This window comes from Myxine glutinosa, chromosome 1, assembly GCF_964187855.1.
Source record: "Myxine glutinosa chromosome 1, kmMyxGlut1.1, whole genome shotgun sequence".
Taxonomy (NCBI): Eukaryota; Metazoa; Chordata; class Myxini; order Myxiniformes; family Myxinidae; genus Myxine; species Myxine glutinosa.
In genome coordinates this window covers 70,718,978-70,738,026 of record NC_136261.1, presented here as the reverse complement: position 1 = coordinate 70,738,026, position 19,049 = coordinate 70,718,978, and the positions used below count along the sequence as shown (strand labels likewise).

General features: G+C 44.3%; 2 protein-coding genes across 4 annotated transcripts in view; both read right to left on the bottom strand.

The window, feature by feature from the left end:
- Positions 1–19,049, bottom strand: part of LOC144890950 (T-cell surface glycoprotein CD4-like) — a 144,794-nt gene that overhangs the window by 24,346 nt on the left and 101,399 nt on the right. The window contains exon 1 of one of the 2 annotated variants that reach the window (XM_078772834.1): positions 3,765–3,954. The exons of the other annotated variant lie outside the window; for it this stretch is intronic. Coding sequence (XP_078628960.1) covers positions 3,765–3,822 — 58 coding nt within the window. The 5' untranslated portion in view covers positions 3,823–3,954. Of the gene's footprint in view, positions 1–3,764; positions 3,955–19,049 lie in introns of those variants that run through there. 2 annotated transcript variants of the gene reach the window in all.
- Positions 11,945–19,049, bottom strand: part of LOC144890961 (uncharacterized) — a 58,297-nt gene continuing 51,192 nt past the window's right edge. For both annotated transcript variants that reach the window (XM_078772843.1, XM_078772848.1), the window contains exon 4: positions 11,945–13,103. In XM_078772843.1, the coding sequence (XP_078628969.1) occupies positions 12,670–13,103 (434 nt within the window). In that variant the 3' untranslated portion in view covers positions 11,945–12,669. The remainder of the gene's footprint in view (positions 13,104–19,049) is intronic.

Sequence of the window (19,049 nt, the reverse complement as noted above, 5' to 3'; positions counted from 1 at the left end):
TGTGATGAACACAATTTATTTATTTCACATAATATGTGACCCCTCACTCCTCTCCACCTGACACTCTCCTGTCTCCACATGACACTCTCCTGTCTCCACCTGACACTCTCCTCTCTCCACCTAGCACTCCTCTCCTCTCCAAACCCTCACATCCCTCTCCTTTCCAATCCCTCACCTCTCCAATCCCTCACACTCCTCTCCTCTCCAATCCTTCACACGCCTCTCCAATCGCGCCTCACACTCCTCTTCAATCGCGCCTCACACTCCTCTCCAATCGCGCCTCACACTCCTCTCCAATCGTGCCTCACACTCCTCTCCAATCGTGCCTCACACTCCCCTCCAATCACTCCTCTCCAATCGTGCCTCACACTCCTCTCCAATCACGCCTCACACTCCTCTCCAATCGTGCCTCACACTCCTCTCCAATCGCGCCTCACACTCCTCTCCAATCGCGCCTCACTCGCCTCTCCAATCGGCTTTCCCCGTCTCGTTTCTCTCCTTTTTCTCCCGTCTCGTTCTTTTTCTTGCTCCAAATCGGCCCGTCGGAATCGGAAATCGGCCCGTCTCGCCCGTTGGCCCGTCGGAATCGGAAATCGGCCCGTCTTGCTTTTGTGCTTGTGCGTAAATAAATTGTGTTCATGACACCATTTCTGGTGTTGGGCTAGCGGCTAGGGTGCCGGCTTAGGATCCTGGGTTCGAATCTCGGTCGATCGCCGAATTAATGCCAGGGGGGTTGACTCAGCCTGTCATCCTTCCGAGGTCGGCTAATTGAGTACCAGTTCACTGGTAATTCCCTGTTTGTCGTTGAAGGCGGCAAAAAGGGTTGGCGTCAGGAAGGGCATCCGGCCGTAAAACATTGCTTCAAAAAGGGGACAAAAAAACAACAACTACCACGGTCCCCGAAAAGGCCAACCCCCGCTTTGCGGGGAAAAATGGCCTCTAAACGGTGGTTTTTACACCATTTCTGGATCTGATGACTTGCCAGTAACCATTTTGTAAAAATGAATGTGCAGCATCTAACTCAATATGTCGAAATGTCACACACATCCATGCCCGTGGGATTCCCACGGGTGACCCCGCAAGTTTGCATTGACGTTCGTCGATGGACTCGTTCGCCCGTCTCATTCGTTTTCTTGCTGCATCCTGTTCAAGTCTGCGTTCTTCATCGATCGTCTCATTCATTTTGGAAATAGAAGTTTCCACGCAGCGCATGAATTGTCACGATCCTCAAGAGGAATTTGTCTCGTAATCATCAAATGATAAATGGCAAGTAAATTATATTGTGGAAAATTGTGGAATTGTGGAAAATTGTGGAAATAAACCTATTTAAAGTGTATTCGCACATAACTAATTTTAAAAAACGAAGAAATATCTCTCGGTAATTTCCTGAAACATATTTTACTTCCGGCTAATAATGTTGAATTAAATAAAAACGAAGAAATATATGTCGGCATCATTGTTGACGTTTTTGTGACGACTGTCATCAAACGAAAAAGTAATATATCTTAACGGAAAAGCAAAAGCGAATTTTTAATATATATGTCGACACGTTGCCGTCGGTGTCATGTTGGGCGGTGTATGATACACCATGACGCGATTTTAAAAAATATATCTGCATTTTCCCGCGTGTGTGGAATGTTCTCAATTATTGCTGACACCGACTCTAAAACCATCGATAAAAATGAAATCATATGGTGAGTTAGATTGGAGATAAAGGCGTGAGAGAGACTCAATGGCCTTGAAGTTACAGGCATTTGAGAATTCATTTCGTTCTATAAACGGCAACTTTCATCGGATTTTCTTCTCGTTTTTTTTCAACCGAGTCTAAAACTATGTTAGCGACTGTGAAAAATGAAATGATATATCGAATTTAAAATAGATATCGACACATTGCCGTCGGTGTCATGTTGGGCGGTGTATGATACACCATGACGCGATTTTAAAAAATATATCTCTGCATTTTCCCGCGTGTGTGGAATGTTTGTGGAAAATTAAAGATTTCAAATAAACCTATTTAAAGTGTATGCGCACATAACTAATAAAAAAAACGAAGAAATATCTCTCGGTAATTTCCTGAAACATATTTTACTTCCGGCTAATATGTTGAATGAAAAAAAAACGAAGAAATATATGTCGGCATCATTGTTGACGTTTTTGTGACGACTATCATCAAACGAAATAGTAATATATCATAACGGAAAAGCAAAAGCGAATTTTTAATATATATCGACACATTGCCGGCGGTGTCATGTTGGGCGGTGTATGATACACCATGACGCGATTTTAAAAAATATATCTCTGCATTTTCCCGCGTGTGTGGATTGTTCTCAATTATTGCTGACACCGAGTCTAAAAGTAAAACCATCGATAAAAATGAAATCATATGGTGAGTTAGATTGGAGATAAAGGCGTGAGAGAGACTCAATGGCCTTGAAGTTACAGGCCTTTGAGAATTCATTTCGTTCTATAAACGGCAACTTTCATCGGATTTTCTTCCCGTTTTTTTTCAACCGAGTCTAAAACTATGTTAGCGACTGTGAAAAATGAAATGATTTATCGAATTTGATTTGAAATAAAACTGGGGGAGAGCAAGACACCACGGGCCTACAAAACAGGACTCAAAGCTATGCGAGTTAATAAAATGGTGGATATTTGTTTATAGCCACTCCCAGAATGGGTGGAGCTATGGGTGGAGCTACTCTGCAAACCGAGTAAGCCACACCCCGGACAGACACCCAACAGATAGACAGACAGACAGACAGAATCATCTACGGCTATTATAATATAGATGGTTATTCTGAAAACCAAAATGTTTCACTTTATGTCAGGAAAGTTCCAATCCTGAAAAGATCAACTTGTGCCCCATTGATCCACATGAGACTGTGATGACAATTTTAAACTTTGTCATTGGTGTCCCATTTTCCGTGGATTTGCCCGTGTGTGTGTTTGTGTGTGTGTGTGTGTGAGTGTGTGTGTGTGTGTGTGTGTGTGGTGTGTGTGTGTGTGTGTGTGTGTGTGTGTGTGTGTGTGTGTGTGTGTGTGTGTGTGTGTGTTGATCATCACAAGGCAAATAATGGCCATTCTTAACTCCATGAAGCCCAAGAGATAATGGCTCTTATCCATTGTTTATCAATCCCCTGATGTTGCTTGAGTATCCTGGAGGAACAGGGTTAGACTTGCAGGAGCATCAGAGTGAATATGTCACCTAACTTCATCTCTTCCTTATTTCCCTCTTTATTTTGTATCATTTTGAGTTAGAGGGAATGAAGTAGACATCGGAGGTCCTTTTTAAGCTAAAAACCTTCCTGCAATTTCAAGCCAGAAAACCTGAGCAACCCAATAAATTGGAACTTTGAAAGGAAGTCAAGATGTACAAGAGCAAAATAACAAGTGTCTGATGAGAACCAAAACAAGCAAGGATGAACCTCGAAGTGAGGATGATAAACGTTTTCATTCACATACTTTAAGAAACTGCAAAAAGATTCTCAGTGATTATAATCCAGGTTCGGCTGGTCCTTGTTCGGGTGTTTCAAGTTCTTCTTGAAGAACAATGCAGAATGGCCCATCAAAAGCATTGAGTGTGTTGAAGAACAATGACAAGTAAATAGCGAGATGGAACATACCGATCGGAACTGATACTTCTGAATTTATAAGAACATGAATTTGTCTGATAATGTGGATGAAATGAAATGAAATTCTACTTTTATATTCAGACTCGATGAAGGAGATTTTGTATTTTATCTGCAATAAGGAAATGTACTCACACGGAAGCAGAATGAAGAATGTGAGGAGGAGACCTTGAGGAATGTTGGGGTTTGACATGATGAGAATTTGTTAAAACCACCAGAATTTCTGATCAATAATTATCGATCGTCTTTAACCTTCTGAAAGTATTTATTGGACTTCGAGCTTTTACTGATCCTGAAAAATGAACAACCAGCTCGTCTGGATTGGGAAGGGGAAGGGTGAAATATCTTTTTATGGCACATCATGTTACACCGGAAATGATTGTAAAGATATGAGATTTTAACACAGGATACACCTGGATGATTACACTTCCCTATTTTGATAAATGTACAAACATGATCGACTAGATAAGAGCTTTGTGTACAAGGACAGACTGAAAATCATGATTTATTAAATGCTCTTTTCAGTTACTTTTGTATTTAAGTATTTCCAGAATAGTTTTGTCTCAATCTGTTGGGACAAACATCTTCATGCGTATGAAAAGATAATGGAATTCTGTTGCCTCATGTGGCATCTAATGCAGTACCGGTCTTTCATTGGTCTAAAAATCAGAACAATAAAAGAATTAAAAAGTTGTTGAGAGGATGAAGGAGTGACAGTTTCGACAAGGCGACTGGTTATCTTTCATTAACGAATGGACCTGAACCAAAGGCATAACTAATATACTTGTTTTGTTCTCTTGGCGTGTTTTGTCTTTGCGCTTCACACACTCATACAACAATTGAACTTTTACATGGGTTTATATTGTTGTGGTTCTAAGAACCAGCCCCAAATGTAATTGGAACCACCATGCAGGTCCCTCGGGTAGTTATTTCCATATCACAAGTCCAGAGTGGTCCTTTGCCTTTGCATAGCGGGTTGATTGTGACAATGCGGTGGTAACGGTTATGGAGGTTTTTCCCCTTTTTCATCGTAGTAGTAGTAGTAGTAGTAGTAGTAGTAGTAGTAGTAGTAGTAGTAGTAGTAGTACTAGTAGTAGTAGTACTAGTAGTAGTTGTCGTAGTGAGCTCCGTATCATAAGCTATGGGGCAGGTGCCAGATAATTTACATATTCCACCAAAACCCGGTTTGAATCACGTGCCATAACAAAACCGTATGTTCTTTCAGAGAGAAACAGCAAGTGTGTGGGATTTCCCGGAATGAAAAGATATATTCCAAGTGTTTGATCAGTTTTGTGATTTTGTCAAGGTCCGAAGAGAGGGATGAAGCTGCTGCCTGTCTACCTGGAGGATGTCTCGGCAGAGAGTGGAGTAATCAGCAAAGTGATGGAGTATTTCAAGGGAGTCAGACAGATCAGTGATGAAGATTAGGAATAGGATGGGGCCGAGAACGCTGCCTTGGTGCGTCCATCCATTATTGGGAGAATAGAAGCAGTATGTTCAAGGTAGAGCGACATTGACTGAATCCCAATTTGTGATCTAAGATGAGGCCGTTGGAGAAAAGGAAGGATTTTATATCAACTGTGATGATGGATTCCATGACCTTGCTGATGATTGGAAGTAAACTAAAAGGTCTGTAGTTGAGGGGATCGGTTGTTGCACATTTTGCAATGCACTGATGTTGGTTGTTTTCCAGGCAGATGGAATAATGACCTCGGGTAAATGATAGGATGAAAAGGGCAGAGAGAGGAAGGGCAAAAGCAGCAGAGCAAGTTTTTAGTTTCAGTTCACTCCAATTGCAGAATCAGTTGAGGGTTGTCGGAAAGTTGTCCACATTTTCAGGTGCAAAAGAGACAGAGCTCAGGAGCAGTTTGTTGTGATTAGGTAGGGTGAGTACAGAGGGCACGGGATTGGGAACACAAGATTTTGTGTTCTGACTTTCCTGAGAATGGACCCACTTATTATGGGTTTTATGGAATGATCCTCGGTTGTCTGCAGTCATGTTTGCCTTCTCGGAGGAGAATGCAAGCTGTTTCAAGCAACTGCCTCACCATAAGGTTCAGTGTACCAAGGGGGGGGGGGGGGGTGGGAGGGAGGGAAGGGGGGAAGATGGTAATGATAACGGAAGACAAGACGGGATTAATCTGTGCATAAGGGAGAGCAGGTTTCTGTCAAAGTATTCCCAGGCTGAGTTAATAGCAGTGGTGGTAAATGTAGGAGACCAGCCCTGAAGTACAATGTCTGGTTTCCGTCCTTGCCTGTTTGCCTGAGTGAACTGCCAGACTCGCCGGTGTCGAGGTTGTTCTCGAGACATGATGACCTTCGCAAACACATGGCCAAATAAACGAATTGGAGCAGAGCAAAAGCAAGAGATATTCCCGGAGAAGTGTTGGTCATAACCAAATCCAGAAGGGAGGATTTGCCATTGACAGAAATCTGGGTGGTAAACGTCACATCTTGAGTCAGTCCCATGGAGTCACAGAAGTCCTTTCCTTAAGTGCTGCAACTGGTGAGAGAGTTATCAACACACTACCAATTTGCATGGTGACAGTTAAAATCACCACAGACAATCAAGAGGTGGGGGTGGAAGGAGGTGCTGTGGGGGTGGAAGGAGGTGCGACTCACTGTAGACAGAGTTGACGCAGCATCCCTTGCTGCTGACGCAGAAAAAAAATCGATTTTTATTTCAAACAAGATTCTGTGGTCTGATGAAACCAAGATTGAACTGTTTGGCTTCTGTCTGGCCACTCTGCTATAAAGCCCAGATTGGTGGAGTTATAGTGATGGTTGTCCAGATCATTATAGATCATTATATATAGACAGTGATGGTTGTCCTTCTGGAAGTTTCTCCCATCTCCACACAGTATCTCTGGAGCTCAGCCAGAGTGACCATCGGGTTCTTGGTCACCTCTCTTACCAAGGCCCTTCTCCCCCGATTGCTCAGTTTGGCCGGGCGGCCAGCTCTCAAAAGAGTCCTGGTTTTTCCAAACTTCTTCCATTTAAGAATTATGGAGGCCACTGTGCTCTTGGGAACCTTCAATGCATCAGAAATTTTTCTGTAGGCTTCCCCAGATCTGTGCCTCGACACAATCCTGTCTCTGAGCTCTGCAGGCAGTTCCTTCGACCTCATGGCTTGGTTTTTGCTCTGATATGCATTGTCAGCTGTGAAACCTTATATAGACAGGTATATATATAGACATTATTATATATAGACATTATATATAGACATATTATATAGACAGGTGCCTTTCCAAATCATGTCCAATCAATTGAATTAACCACAGGGGGACTCCAATCAAGCTGTAGAAACATCCCAAAGATGATCAAGAGAAATGGGAGGCACCTGAGCTAAATTTCAAGTGTCATAGCAAAATGTCATAGCATTTTGACCTCCGCTTCCGGTGTTGCCGGCGAGGTTTCGTTTATTCGCAGCTGTCCACGCTCTCCATCGAAATCGAAGTGAAGTGATTGTTCCCATTTGTATTTTCGTTATAACTGTATTTATTTTATGGTGTGTGTTCGTATAGTGTGTCCCGAGGAAGATTTTCGGTGCAAATCTTTCATACCTGTATAGAAAATCGTGTTAATTCGTGTCGTGTCTTTTGAGGCCTTGTGCAGTGTCCAAACTTGAGGCTTTGTTTTTCTCTCAGCGGTCCGTCGTTTGTGCTCCAATAACTTTCGTTCTCTGTTTTTCCCAGTCTTTTCACCCCATAGCCTACTTCCTTGTTTAAAATCTCAACTAAAAAAAAAACAAAAAAACAAAAAAAACATTTCCTTCTCTGTTCTTATTCGTTGTTCTCATTCGTTTATTCGTTCTTATTCGTTCGTTCGTTCTTCGACCACGTGTTTCTCCCCCATTTCCCCAGATAGTTTTCACTGTTAAACTTTAAAATGTTTACACTTTCCCCTCAAGTTCTGTATTCCGTCGTATATTATAACACCTTTTTCTTCTTCTTCTTTAAAAGGTTGCTTTTGACTTGCTCACCAAATCTATTCATCCCAAAAAAAAATTCCATCTCTTACAGTGCCTCTTTTCTACATTCCCTAAACTCTCCTGCACTCCATCCTCCCTCCAGCGTCCTTAAACGTATTTTTGACTCGAAGGTCACAAGAAACTCATTTTGCAATAAATGTTAGTTTCCCATTAATCGTACACTTTCTAAAATCCAATCTCACCCCTCCCCTCCAAATCTTCCCCATAACCCCTCCCCTCCAAATCTTCCCCATCACCCCTCCCCTCCAAATCTTCCCCATCACCCATCCCTTTCAAATCTTCCCCCTTGCCCCTCCCCTCCAAATCCTCTCCATCACCCATCCCTTTCAAATCTCCCCCCTTGCCCCTCCCCTCCAAATCTCCCCCATATCCCATCCCTTTCAAATCCCTCCCCTTGTCCCTTCCCTCTTAAACTCCCCCCTCGCTCCTCCCCTTCAAATCTCCCCACCCTCATTTCTTCTCAATTTCCCCCCTCTCACTCCCTCTCCTCAAAGCGTCCTCCCCGCTTCTTCCCCCTTCCAACTCTCACCTCCATCTCCCCCAACCTTCTGCCTCGCTCTTCCCCCACCTCAAATAACACCTCATTGTGCCTCACCCAATCACCATCAAACCTTTTGTCCACCCCATCCTTCCCTTTCTCCGAGCTATTCTGAAATCTCTGACACACCTTCAACAGCTCTAGCTACCTCTACCACCTCTTCCACATCTCACCCTACCCTTCCTCCCCCCTGTTCTGTATCCGATGCTCCCCAATCCTCTTCATTAATGGTATGGACCTCAAACATCCGGGGCCTTCGTTCAAACTTAACTGATCTCTCCATACAGGTTGCTTCTGACAAACCACACGTGATCTGCTTAACATAAATTTTCCTCCTTCATGATGTATCTGATTCCTTAGTATCTCTCCTGGGTTACTCCCTCCTCCGGTATGATAGACCTGAGCCTCGTCCTGGAGGTGGGGTTGCTATCTTTATCAAAAACTCTCTTCCTCACTCGCCCTGCACTGCACTCTCTCCACCTCACCCCCAGGAATACCTCTGGCTACGGCTTCCCCTTCGCTCCCACCTCTTGTTCATATGTGTGTTGTACCGTCCACCAAACAGTGATGACTCCATCTACATCTCGCTGTCTGATAATATGGACCAACTTCTATCTACTCATCCCATCTCTCTCTTCCTCACATGTGGTGATTTCAATTTATTGTCACCATGCCAGTTGGCTGGGTGTGGGTACCTCTCTCACCAGCCATGGCTCATCCAGCAAAGGACTTCTGCGACTCACTGGGACTGACACAATCTGTCAATTTCCCGACCCGCATCTCAGTCAACGGTGCATCTTCTCTTCTGGACTTGGTTATGACTAACTTCCCTGAAAATGTCTGCTGCTCTTCTTCTGCTTCAATCGGCTCAACTGATCATGTGCTTGTTAAAGTGGACATCTCTCTGACCATTCTCAGGGAGCCTGCTCAGCGTTGACGAGTCTGGAATTTCACTCAGGCCAACTGGCACGGTCTTCAAGCAGCCATCAATCATCTGGACTGGTCTCCCATCTCTACCACCTCTGACATCAACTCATCCTGGGAATTCTTCCAAAGTAAATTGCTCTCTCTCATGCACAGATTTATCCCATCTTGTCTTCAGTTGTCATACCCTTCCTCCCGTCCATGGTACACGGAATCTTGTGGTGAAGCTGTTGCCCAGAAACAACTTGCCTTTGTCTCCTGGAAAGCAAATCCAACGGAAGGAAATCTCATTTCCTTTCACAAAGCCCGAAACAAGTGTGTGTCCACCCTCAGGAGAGCCAGGAAACAATATCTCTCCGTTCTCAAGACCGAACTCTCTTATCTGTCTCCCTCTTCCAAATCCTGGTGGCGTCTGGTCAAATCTGTTTCTGGTGTTTGTTCCCCCTCCATCCCCTCCCTTACCTCAAACGGCTACACAGCTGACTCCACACGTGAAAAAGCTGAATGCCTCAACTCTGTGTTTGCCTCTAAATCTTGTGTCCCAAACCCATCCCTCTCTGTACCCACCGTACCCAGTCGTACCCAGCTGCTCCTGGACTCCGTGTCCTTTCCTCCTGACAAGGTGGAAAAGTTTCTGTCAACCCTCGACTCTGATTCTGCAACTGGACCTGACGGCATCAGCCCACGGGTCCTAAAATCCTGTTCTTCCGCTCTTTCACTCCCTCTCTCTGTTCTCTTCACCCTCTCTTTTGCTCAAGGTCAACTGCCATCTACTTGGAAATCAGCCAACATCACCGCTTTGCACAAAAAGGTGCAAAAACAGATCCTAGCAACTACAGACCAATCAGCCTTCTCCCAATTATCAGCAAAGTCATGGAATCCATCATTGCTTCGGATATGAAATCTTTCCTCTTCTCCAATGGCTTGATCTCTGATCATCAATTTGGTTTCGGACCAGGTCACTCTACTCTGGACATGCTGCTTCTGCTGTCTCAACAATGGATGGAGGTCCTCAATGCCAAACAGGAAATTAGAGCTGTCTCCCGTGACATATCACGTGCCTTCGATACGGTCTGGCACCCCGCTCTGCTCACAAAACACTCCTCCTTTGGTATCCATGGAAATCTCCATGCATGGCTGGCGGACTTCCTCTCTAGTCAAAGTCAACGTGTGGCCCTGAATGGGTTTCTCTAATCTCCTCTTCCTGTTCAGGCTGGAGTTCCCCTAGGCAGTGTTCTGGGCCCTGTGCTTTTTCTGGTCTTCATCAATGATCTCTCTGACTCTCTTGAAAATCCTCTCTATCTCTTTGCTGATGACTCCACTCTCTGCCGCTGCATTCCTCATCCCTCAGATCGGCAGTCTGCAGCCTCCTCACTCTCTGCAGACCTGGACAAAATCACAGACTGGGCAAACAAGTGGAACATGTCTTTCAATCCTGACAAATCTCACACTCTTACGATGTCTCTCCGAAAAGATCGACTGGACAACCCTCCCATCTACTTTCTGAATAATCCTCTCCAAGAAGTTCTGTCACTCAAGCTTTTGGGTCTCACTATCTGCCATGATCTTTCCTGGGAAAACCACATTTCCAAGCTGGCCTCCAAAGCCAGTCGCCGACTGGGCATCCTCCGTCGTTCGAAGTCCTTCATTGGCACACCTGAGCTCCTCACCACATACAAGGCTTTCATCCGCAGCTCAATGGAGTACTGCTCTCCCCTCTGGGCTGGTGCTCCTGCCTCACACCTAGGTCGTCTTCACGCTGCTGAAACCAAACCGTTCAGAATCATTGGAATCTCTCGCGATGACGCTATCTCCGACGGCCTTTCACTTACTCACCACAGGCAGGTTGGTGGTCTTTCCGTCTTCGACCGACTCCTCTCCGGCCTTGCTCCCCCAGCTCTCTCTGGGCTCTGTCCCCCAAATATTCCTGCAGGTCACACAAGATCTGCCTGCAACCCTCTTATGGTTAAACTGCCAAAATCAAGACTCTCTGCTCACCTTCACTCCTTCATTCCTCTTTTCTCCCGCCTCTGGAACAAACTCCCTCACTCTCTTCAATCCCACTCCTCCCTCCAGGTCTTTAAAACGGCTGTTCACCACCATCTCTTATCTTCCCCAATCCAAAACCTTGATCTTTTCTACCCCTGCTAATTTCAGCCCAAATCCACTTTTTTGAGGTGCCGACTTCTTTCCTGGAAGTCCTTGGTGTCCTTGCGTTTTATACCTATCCTGCCTCCCCCCAGGCCCTCTCCCTCCCACACATTTCCCGATGTCCCTGCTCTCAAATGTTGTGTTTGTGTGCTTCCTCCCCTTCTCTCCCCATCTTGTCGACCGCTCCCCTTTTTATATACTTTGTTTACTTGTTTGTTTGATTTGTTTGTTTGATAAATGTTAGCTCTTTCACGAGCTTCGACTCTGTATACAAAAAAAAACAAGGGTCTGAATACTTATGTCAATGTGATATTTCAGTTTTTAAATTTTTTTTAATACATTTGCAAAACTTTCTAAAATTCTGTTTTTTCTTTGTCATTATGGGGTATTGAGTGTATATTGATGAGGGAAAAATGAATTTAAACGATTTCAGCACAAGGCTACAACATAATAAAATGTGAAAAAAGTGAAGGGGTCTGAATACTTTCTGAATGTACTGTAATTTCGCAGGGCGAACACATCAAGGAGGCCGTCCAGATAATCTCTTCAGCTTCTTCTTTTTCTTTCTTCCTCCCGCGTGAAGATATAAAATCCGCTGTTGAATTGAACGCCTCCATTAACGCTCGCTTTGGCTATTCGTGATTTCCCAGTCTTCACCGAGGGGAATCACAGGACAGTATATACAGGGTGTCCACATTGAAATGAAACAACTTTGAAACCTTGTCATTTTTTATTGAATAATGCAAACACATGAATATTCACACAGCACATCGTCAGCATGCTTGAGTTTCACTTTGTATATGGGTACATATCATTCGGGCACATTAGGGTACGTGAGAGTAAACATTCAACATGTGCACCATTTGTAGCACGGACTAAGTCAAAACGGTACTCATTTTCCCTCTACACATTTTCTAATATCTCAGGGGTTATGGAGGCCACTGCCGCTGTGATGTGCTCTTTCAGCTGAACAATGTTCTGCAACTGTGTGGTATACCTTGCTCTTCACATAACCCCACAAAAAGAAGAAATTGAGCGGGGTAAGGTCAGGTGATGTTGGTGGCTAGGAAATGGGTCCATCTCTACCCAGCCAGCGGTCTTGCACCCAGGCATCAAAGGAGCGGACATCATGGGACGAGTGTGGAGGAGCCCCATCCTGCTGGAATATGAAGTTTGGTTGGCAGTCCTCTACCTGCAGTGCCACACACAGCTGTCTAAGTACACATGGCCTGTCACAGATTTTTCTGCAAATAAAAATGGGCTGACAATCTTGTTACGCATAAGACAGCACCAAACGTTAACTTTTGGACTGTCTCTTTTGACCTCATGGATTACATGTGCACTCTCCGCTCCCCAGATGCGGCAATTGTGTTTGACGCGCCCATGTGTGAAATGTTGCTTCGTCGCAGAAAATGACCCGGTTCAGGTACTCAGGGTTATTGTCCAGACTGTGGAGCCCCGTGCATAGCATAATTTCTCCTTTTGATATGATCATCCACTCTTAGCTGCTGAACCATTTGAAGCTTATGTGGGTAGAGCTGCAGCTGCGTGCGCACGATTTTATGCACAGTTGAACGTGGAATTTGCAGTTCATTACTGGCACGACGGATGGACTTCATTGGGCTTTTGTGGAAGGCAGCATGTATGCGTTCAATATCCTCCTCTGATGTTCTGTGCTTTCCTCGACCATGTTGTTTTAGAACACTGCCAGTCTCCTCAAATTTCTTCATCCACACGTAGAGGTCTCTTTGGGTCAGTGGCTCGTTGTCAAACGTTGTACAGAATAGTCGTTTCACTGGGGCAGGTGACTTCAATTCGGCCGTCCATAGCACACATTTCTCCTTTTCTTGTGGGGTCATCATAACGAAATCTGAAACACAAAATAAATTTTAAGCGTAGAAACCTGTATATATTTATGATGTGGTAACTGTCCAACTGTCCAACATTCCAAACTTGTACATAAAAGGTTATAAGGCTTCAAAAGCTGTTTCATTTCAACGTGGACACCACATACATATAGATATTAAGTGAATTGGATGAAAATTGATGATTTATGACATTAACCTTTTGACCTCAAAAATAACAAGCATTCAGCTTCTCACTACCTCGACCAGGTGGTTAAGTTTCATAAAGATCAGGGTAAAAATGTGACGTGTAGGCGATTGACAAACAAGATGTCGTGTACCTGATACTTGTGAAATCCAAATAAAAAATAGTTGCCATGGAAACAGCAATTTTACAATTTCGAAAATTTCACCTATTCAGTGTTTTACATGTTTGAATGGTGTGCATTGCAAATCTGGTTGATACGTTTTCTAATTGTGGCCTAATAGGTGTTTTACATATTTCGGATGCCATTGACCTTGACCTCTGACTAATTTTGAGCAGACTTTATACACATATATGACATGCATACAAATAAGCTGTGTAAGTTTCAACCTGATGATTTTGAAAAGTTACTGAGGTTTGACAATAATAAAATCACAAAAATATCCCATTTGATTATTATTATCGGGGTGAAATTGTTGACATGGGCACCATTTTCTCTGCCACGTGGGACTTTTCACGTTGACACGTGAGGACTTTTCCCTTTGCCACGTGGGACTTTTCCCTTTGCCATGTGAGACTTTTCAGTTTGAATCGTGGGGCTTTTCCTTTTGCCACGATTGGCTTTTCTCTTTGCTATGTGGGGCTTCTCTTTTCCACGTGGGACTTTTCTCTTTTCCACGTGGGGATTTTCTCTTTGTAATTAAAACATAATTAATAGACGTAGTCAAGGCCCAATCATATTAAAATACGCAACTTGGTGTCTGTCTATCTGACTGATTTTGACTGTGATACATTTGATCGTTACTTATCTAATCTCAACCAAACTTGATGACATGAGTACTAAGCGTTACACATTGGAGGTTGTTGCGATTTAATGTCCCCCACCCTCCATGGGGGGTTTCCCTGCCAAGGGGGTTGCATGTTGAGGTGTATATCTGTGTTAAGATAGCTATATCGTGACATTTTTTGAAGGCCGCTTATAAAACAAAAGTCATAACAACACTCATGATAATGATAACGTATCAATGTTATTACAAAACCATATTAATACGAACAATACCACCCCCCCCCCCCCCCATTTCCCCAAGTGGTGTTTCCTCCTTGAACAAATGCCACGTTAATGTGTATAAAGCGCTTATCGTGCCGTTTTCGTGAAAGCACCCTCTACCAGAACTAAAACTATGATAAACCACACACATTTGATTACCTTTTTAAACAGTCGCTAATGCTGTTTAAAACTAAACTGAAAGGGAGGAAATCCGGAATTTGTTCAGTTACCAATCAGTTAGCTAATGCTTGCAAAGCCAGCCATTCCTTCCTTATCAATGTTTTGAATGTCGTCTTTGCTTGAATGCTTAAGCCATACCTCCGATGTTCTTGAGGACCGATCCTAGATCTACGGTAATCTAAAACCCCCAGAGAAGAATGACCTTTCCTGCCACTCCCATAGGGAATGGGTGTACACAAGTAATAATAATTCATCGATGTACTGACAGTCCAGCTCATGTTCAAACAGCATGTAATTAAGAGACATGCTCACATGGGTCGATAATTAAAAGACCAAGGCTTCACTTCGACGAGGGTTCACCGTCCACATGTTTTTCGGTTTTATTTACAGTATGTACAGTTATAGATATCAAGTCAAACAAATGAAAATTGACGATTTATGTGACCTTGACCTTTTGAGCCATTGACTTGAAAAAAAACAATCGGCCTCCAGCTTGTCACTACCTCTACCTGATGGTTATGTTTCGGAAAGATCAGAGTAAAAATTTGAGCTGTAGGCGATTGACATACAAACAGACAGACAGAATAACAGACCAGACCAACCAATTTACTTTTGAATCTTCGATTTCGCAAGTACCAAACTTGCGTTACAAAAGTGACATTTTTACTTACAAGCAAATTTGCCAGAATGCTCTTGATATGTCATAAGTTATCGACACATGATGATTTATGTTTTTTTATGAGTTATACCCAACTGCCAACTACAATAAAATTACAGCTCCACACATAAATGTACACATACATTTATCCGCGGGCCCTGGATCTGTGCCAGGTACACTACAATGTACCTGGCAGAGAGACGACTCAGAAGTCGGTTTCCATCTCAAACGAACTTTATTTTCCTATTTTTTTTTTTCCTTCCAGCATCTGCAGGGAAGCTATACATTTTGAAACCCTTCTATGTTCAATTGTTACATCCTTTTTTTTTTTTTTGTATACAGAATTGATGCTCGTGTAAGAGCTAACACATTGAACATGAAAACATGCACAGACACATGAAACATACAATGAAGGGAGCGGGAGACAAAAAGGGGGAGAGAGAGGGAAACACACAATCACAACAACAGTAGAGAACAGTGACGTCGGTAGATCTGTGGAAGGAGGAGGGCTGGGGGAGGAGGGAGGGGTACACGGTATAACGCAAATGAACACTACTAGAAATTTCAGGAAAGAAGTTGGGGATTGAGAGGCGGATTTGTGGCGTTTTAACAAGGGTATAAACGATCAAGGTTTTGGATGGGGGAAGATAAGAGATGGTGGTGAACAGCTGTTTTAAAGACCTGGAGGGAGGCCAGGGATGGAATAGTGTGGGAGCTTGTTCCAAAGGCGGGAAAAAAGATGAATGAAAGAGTGAAGGTGAGCAGTGAGTTGATTTTGGCAGTTCAGCAGAAGAGGGTTGCTGGCAGATCTTGTGCATCCTGCAGGAATATTTGGGGGGCAGAGCACAGGCAGAGCAGGGGGAGCAAGGCCGGAGAGGAGTCGGTAGAAGACAAAGACCACCAACCTGCCTGCGGTGATAGAGAGAAAGGCCCTCAGAATCAGCTTCATCGTGGGAGATACCAATGATTCTGAATGCTTTGGTTTCAACTGCGTGAAGCCGAGTGAGGTGTGAGTCAGGAGCAGCAGCCCAAAGGGGAGAGCAGTACCCAATTGAGCTGCGAATGAAAGCCTTGTATGCGGTGAGTAGCTCAGAAATGCCCATAAAGGACTTTGCACGACGGAGGATGCCCACACGGCGAATGGCGTGGGAGGCCAGCTTGGAAATGTGGTTTTCCCAGGAAAAATCATGGCAGATAGTGAGACCCAAAATCTTGAGTGACAGAACTTCTTCAAGAGGATTTACAGAAAGTAGATGGGAGGGTTGTCCAGATGGTCTTTTCGGAGAGACTAAGTCAGAGTTTGAGATTTGTCAGGATTGAAAGACATGTTCCACTTGTTTGACCAGTTTGAGATATTGTGCAGGTCTGCAGAGAGTGAAGAGGCTGCTGCCTGCCGATCTGAGAGTTAAGATATTGAGATATCTTACGGGGGTTACGGATATGGTGTGAGAAATGGAGAAGGTGAAAGGATTTTGGAGTTTGCTGATGGAGCTGATTTGTTGATTTGTAATACTCAGTTCCAGAAAGGGGACACGTCAGGTGGGTCGACGACAACTGTTGACTACCTGATGGTGCGTAGGCGAGATAGGGGGCACCTCTGGGACACAAAGGTGATCCCGGGGGAGGAGGCTGTTTCACAGCACCACTTGGTTGTCTGCGACATAAGGGTGAGAGGTGCGAGGAGAGCTCGGCGGGTGAAGTACCAACCGAGCATGAAGGTGTGGAGGTTGAAAGAGGTGACAGTAAGGGAGGCATTAAAAGAGAGGCTGAGTCGGGTAGAGGATGATGTGGTTGAGCTTGAACGTGGTTGGATGTCAATGATAGTCTGTTGGGAGCCGTTGGTGAGGTATGTGGATGGACAAAAGGACCACCCAGGCACTCGGAAACATGGTGGTGGGATGATGAAGTTGGAAAGAGGATTGACGAGAAGAGGAAGAAGTTCAAGGAGTGGCAGAAGGCGAAGGGTACGGGAGCAGAAAAAGCAGAGCATGAAAGTTATAAGGCCGCCAAGAAGGCTGCAAAGAAAGAGGTAGCAAAGGCGCAGGAGGCATGTAGGAAAATGTTCGGAGAATGCTTGGATTCGGAAGAGGGTCAGAGAGCGGTATTCAGGATTGCAAAGCAGATAACGAAAGAGGTGTGATGTGATGGGGGTGAGTTGCTTGAAGGATGAAGTGGGACAAATCGTTGTGGACCCAGATGGAATTAAAGGAAGATGGAAAAGCTATATGGAAATGCTGTTGAATACAGAGAATGAATGGGATGGCAACATAAAACATCACGAAAACAACATTCAAAACATCACCCAAGACCCACCTGTTCAACACTGCATTTAACATTTAACCCACAGCATTTAACCCGTGACTACCTCTTCTGCTTCTCCTTCCTTTTGCTTTGATTTATTTACGTATTTATTTTTGTCTTTTTGCACTTGTTTTTTGTACTCTGTCAAAGCGTTTTTGGGCTTATTGAAAAGCGCTATATAAAATAAATGTATTATTATTATTATTATTAACACAGAGAGTAACCCAGTTTTAGGACCGGCAGAGAAGATAACTGAGAAGGAAGTTGAGGAAGCGATAAAAGCAATGAAGAGCAGAAAAGCGGGAGGGCCGACGGGAGTTGTGGGAGAAATGTTGAAGGCAGCAGGAAGTTGGGGTGTGAAGAGAATGGCAGAGATCTGTAATCTGGTGGTGAAAGAAGGTCGCATTCCAGTGGCTTGGGAACTGAGTACCCTTGTCCCTCTATACAAGGGGAAAGGTGACCCTCTGGAGTGTGGCTCGTACCGAGCGATAAAGTTATTGGAGCATGGAATGAAGGTATTAGAAAGGGTGTTGGAGAGGAGGATAAGGAAGAAGGTGAAGATCGACGAAATGCAGTTTGGATTTATGCCAGGAAGAGGAACGACAGACGCGCTCTTTATTGTGAGGCAGTTGCAGGAGAAGTACATGGAGAAGAGGAAGAAGTTGTTTCTTGGGTTTGTTGATCTGGAGAAAGCATTCGATAGGGTTCCACGCGAAGTATTGACATGGGCATTGAGGAAGTTAGAAGTGGAGGAATGGTTGATCAGAGTTGTGATGGCAATGTACAAAAGAGCGCGCACAGCTGTAAGGATGAAGGACGGGAACAGTGGTGAGTTTGAGGTGAAGGTGGGAGTGCATCAGGGGTCGGTACTAAGTCCACTACTATTTGTAGCTGTGATGGAGGTGCTGGCTCGGAATGTGAAGGAGGGTTTACCATGGGAGTTGTTGTATGCAGATGATCTGGTGTTGATTGCGGAAAGTATGGATGGACTGAAGGAAAAGATGAACAAGTGGAAGGAATGTATGGAGACAAAAGGTCTGAAGGTGAATATAGGAAAGATGAAGGTGATGTCAAGTGGTAAAGCATGTGGTGAGGTGGAAAGAACTGGGAAGTGGCCATGTGCTGTGTGCAGGAAGGGTGTCGGAGTGAACTCCATTCAATGTACAATGTGCGCTGAGTGGGTTCATCAAAAATGTAGTGGTCTGATAGGGTCATTAACCAGTGTGGCAGCTACATTCAAATGTTAGGTGTGCACAGAGGGAGCTGCAGATGGAGGAAATGTTGAGTTGGATCTTGGAGACGGCATGAAGCTGGAAGGTGTGAAAACATTTTGCTACCTCGGAGACATGCTGAATGGAGAAGGTGGATCAGACTCGGCAACGGTTGCTGGAGTGAGATGTGCATGGAAGAAGTTTCGGGAACTGAGTGGCGTGCTGATGAGGAGGGGGAGTGTCGTTGAAGCTGAAGGGAAAGGTGTATGCTGCATGTGTGAGAAGTGTTATGATTTATGGGAGCGAGACATGGGTCATGAATGTAGAGCAGCAACGAAGGCTTGAAAGGGTGGAAATGCGAATGGTTCG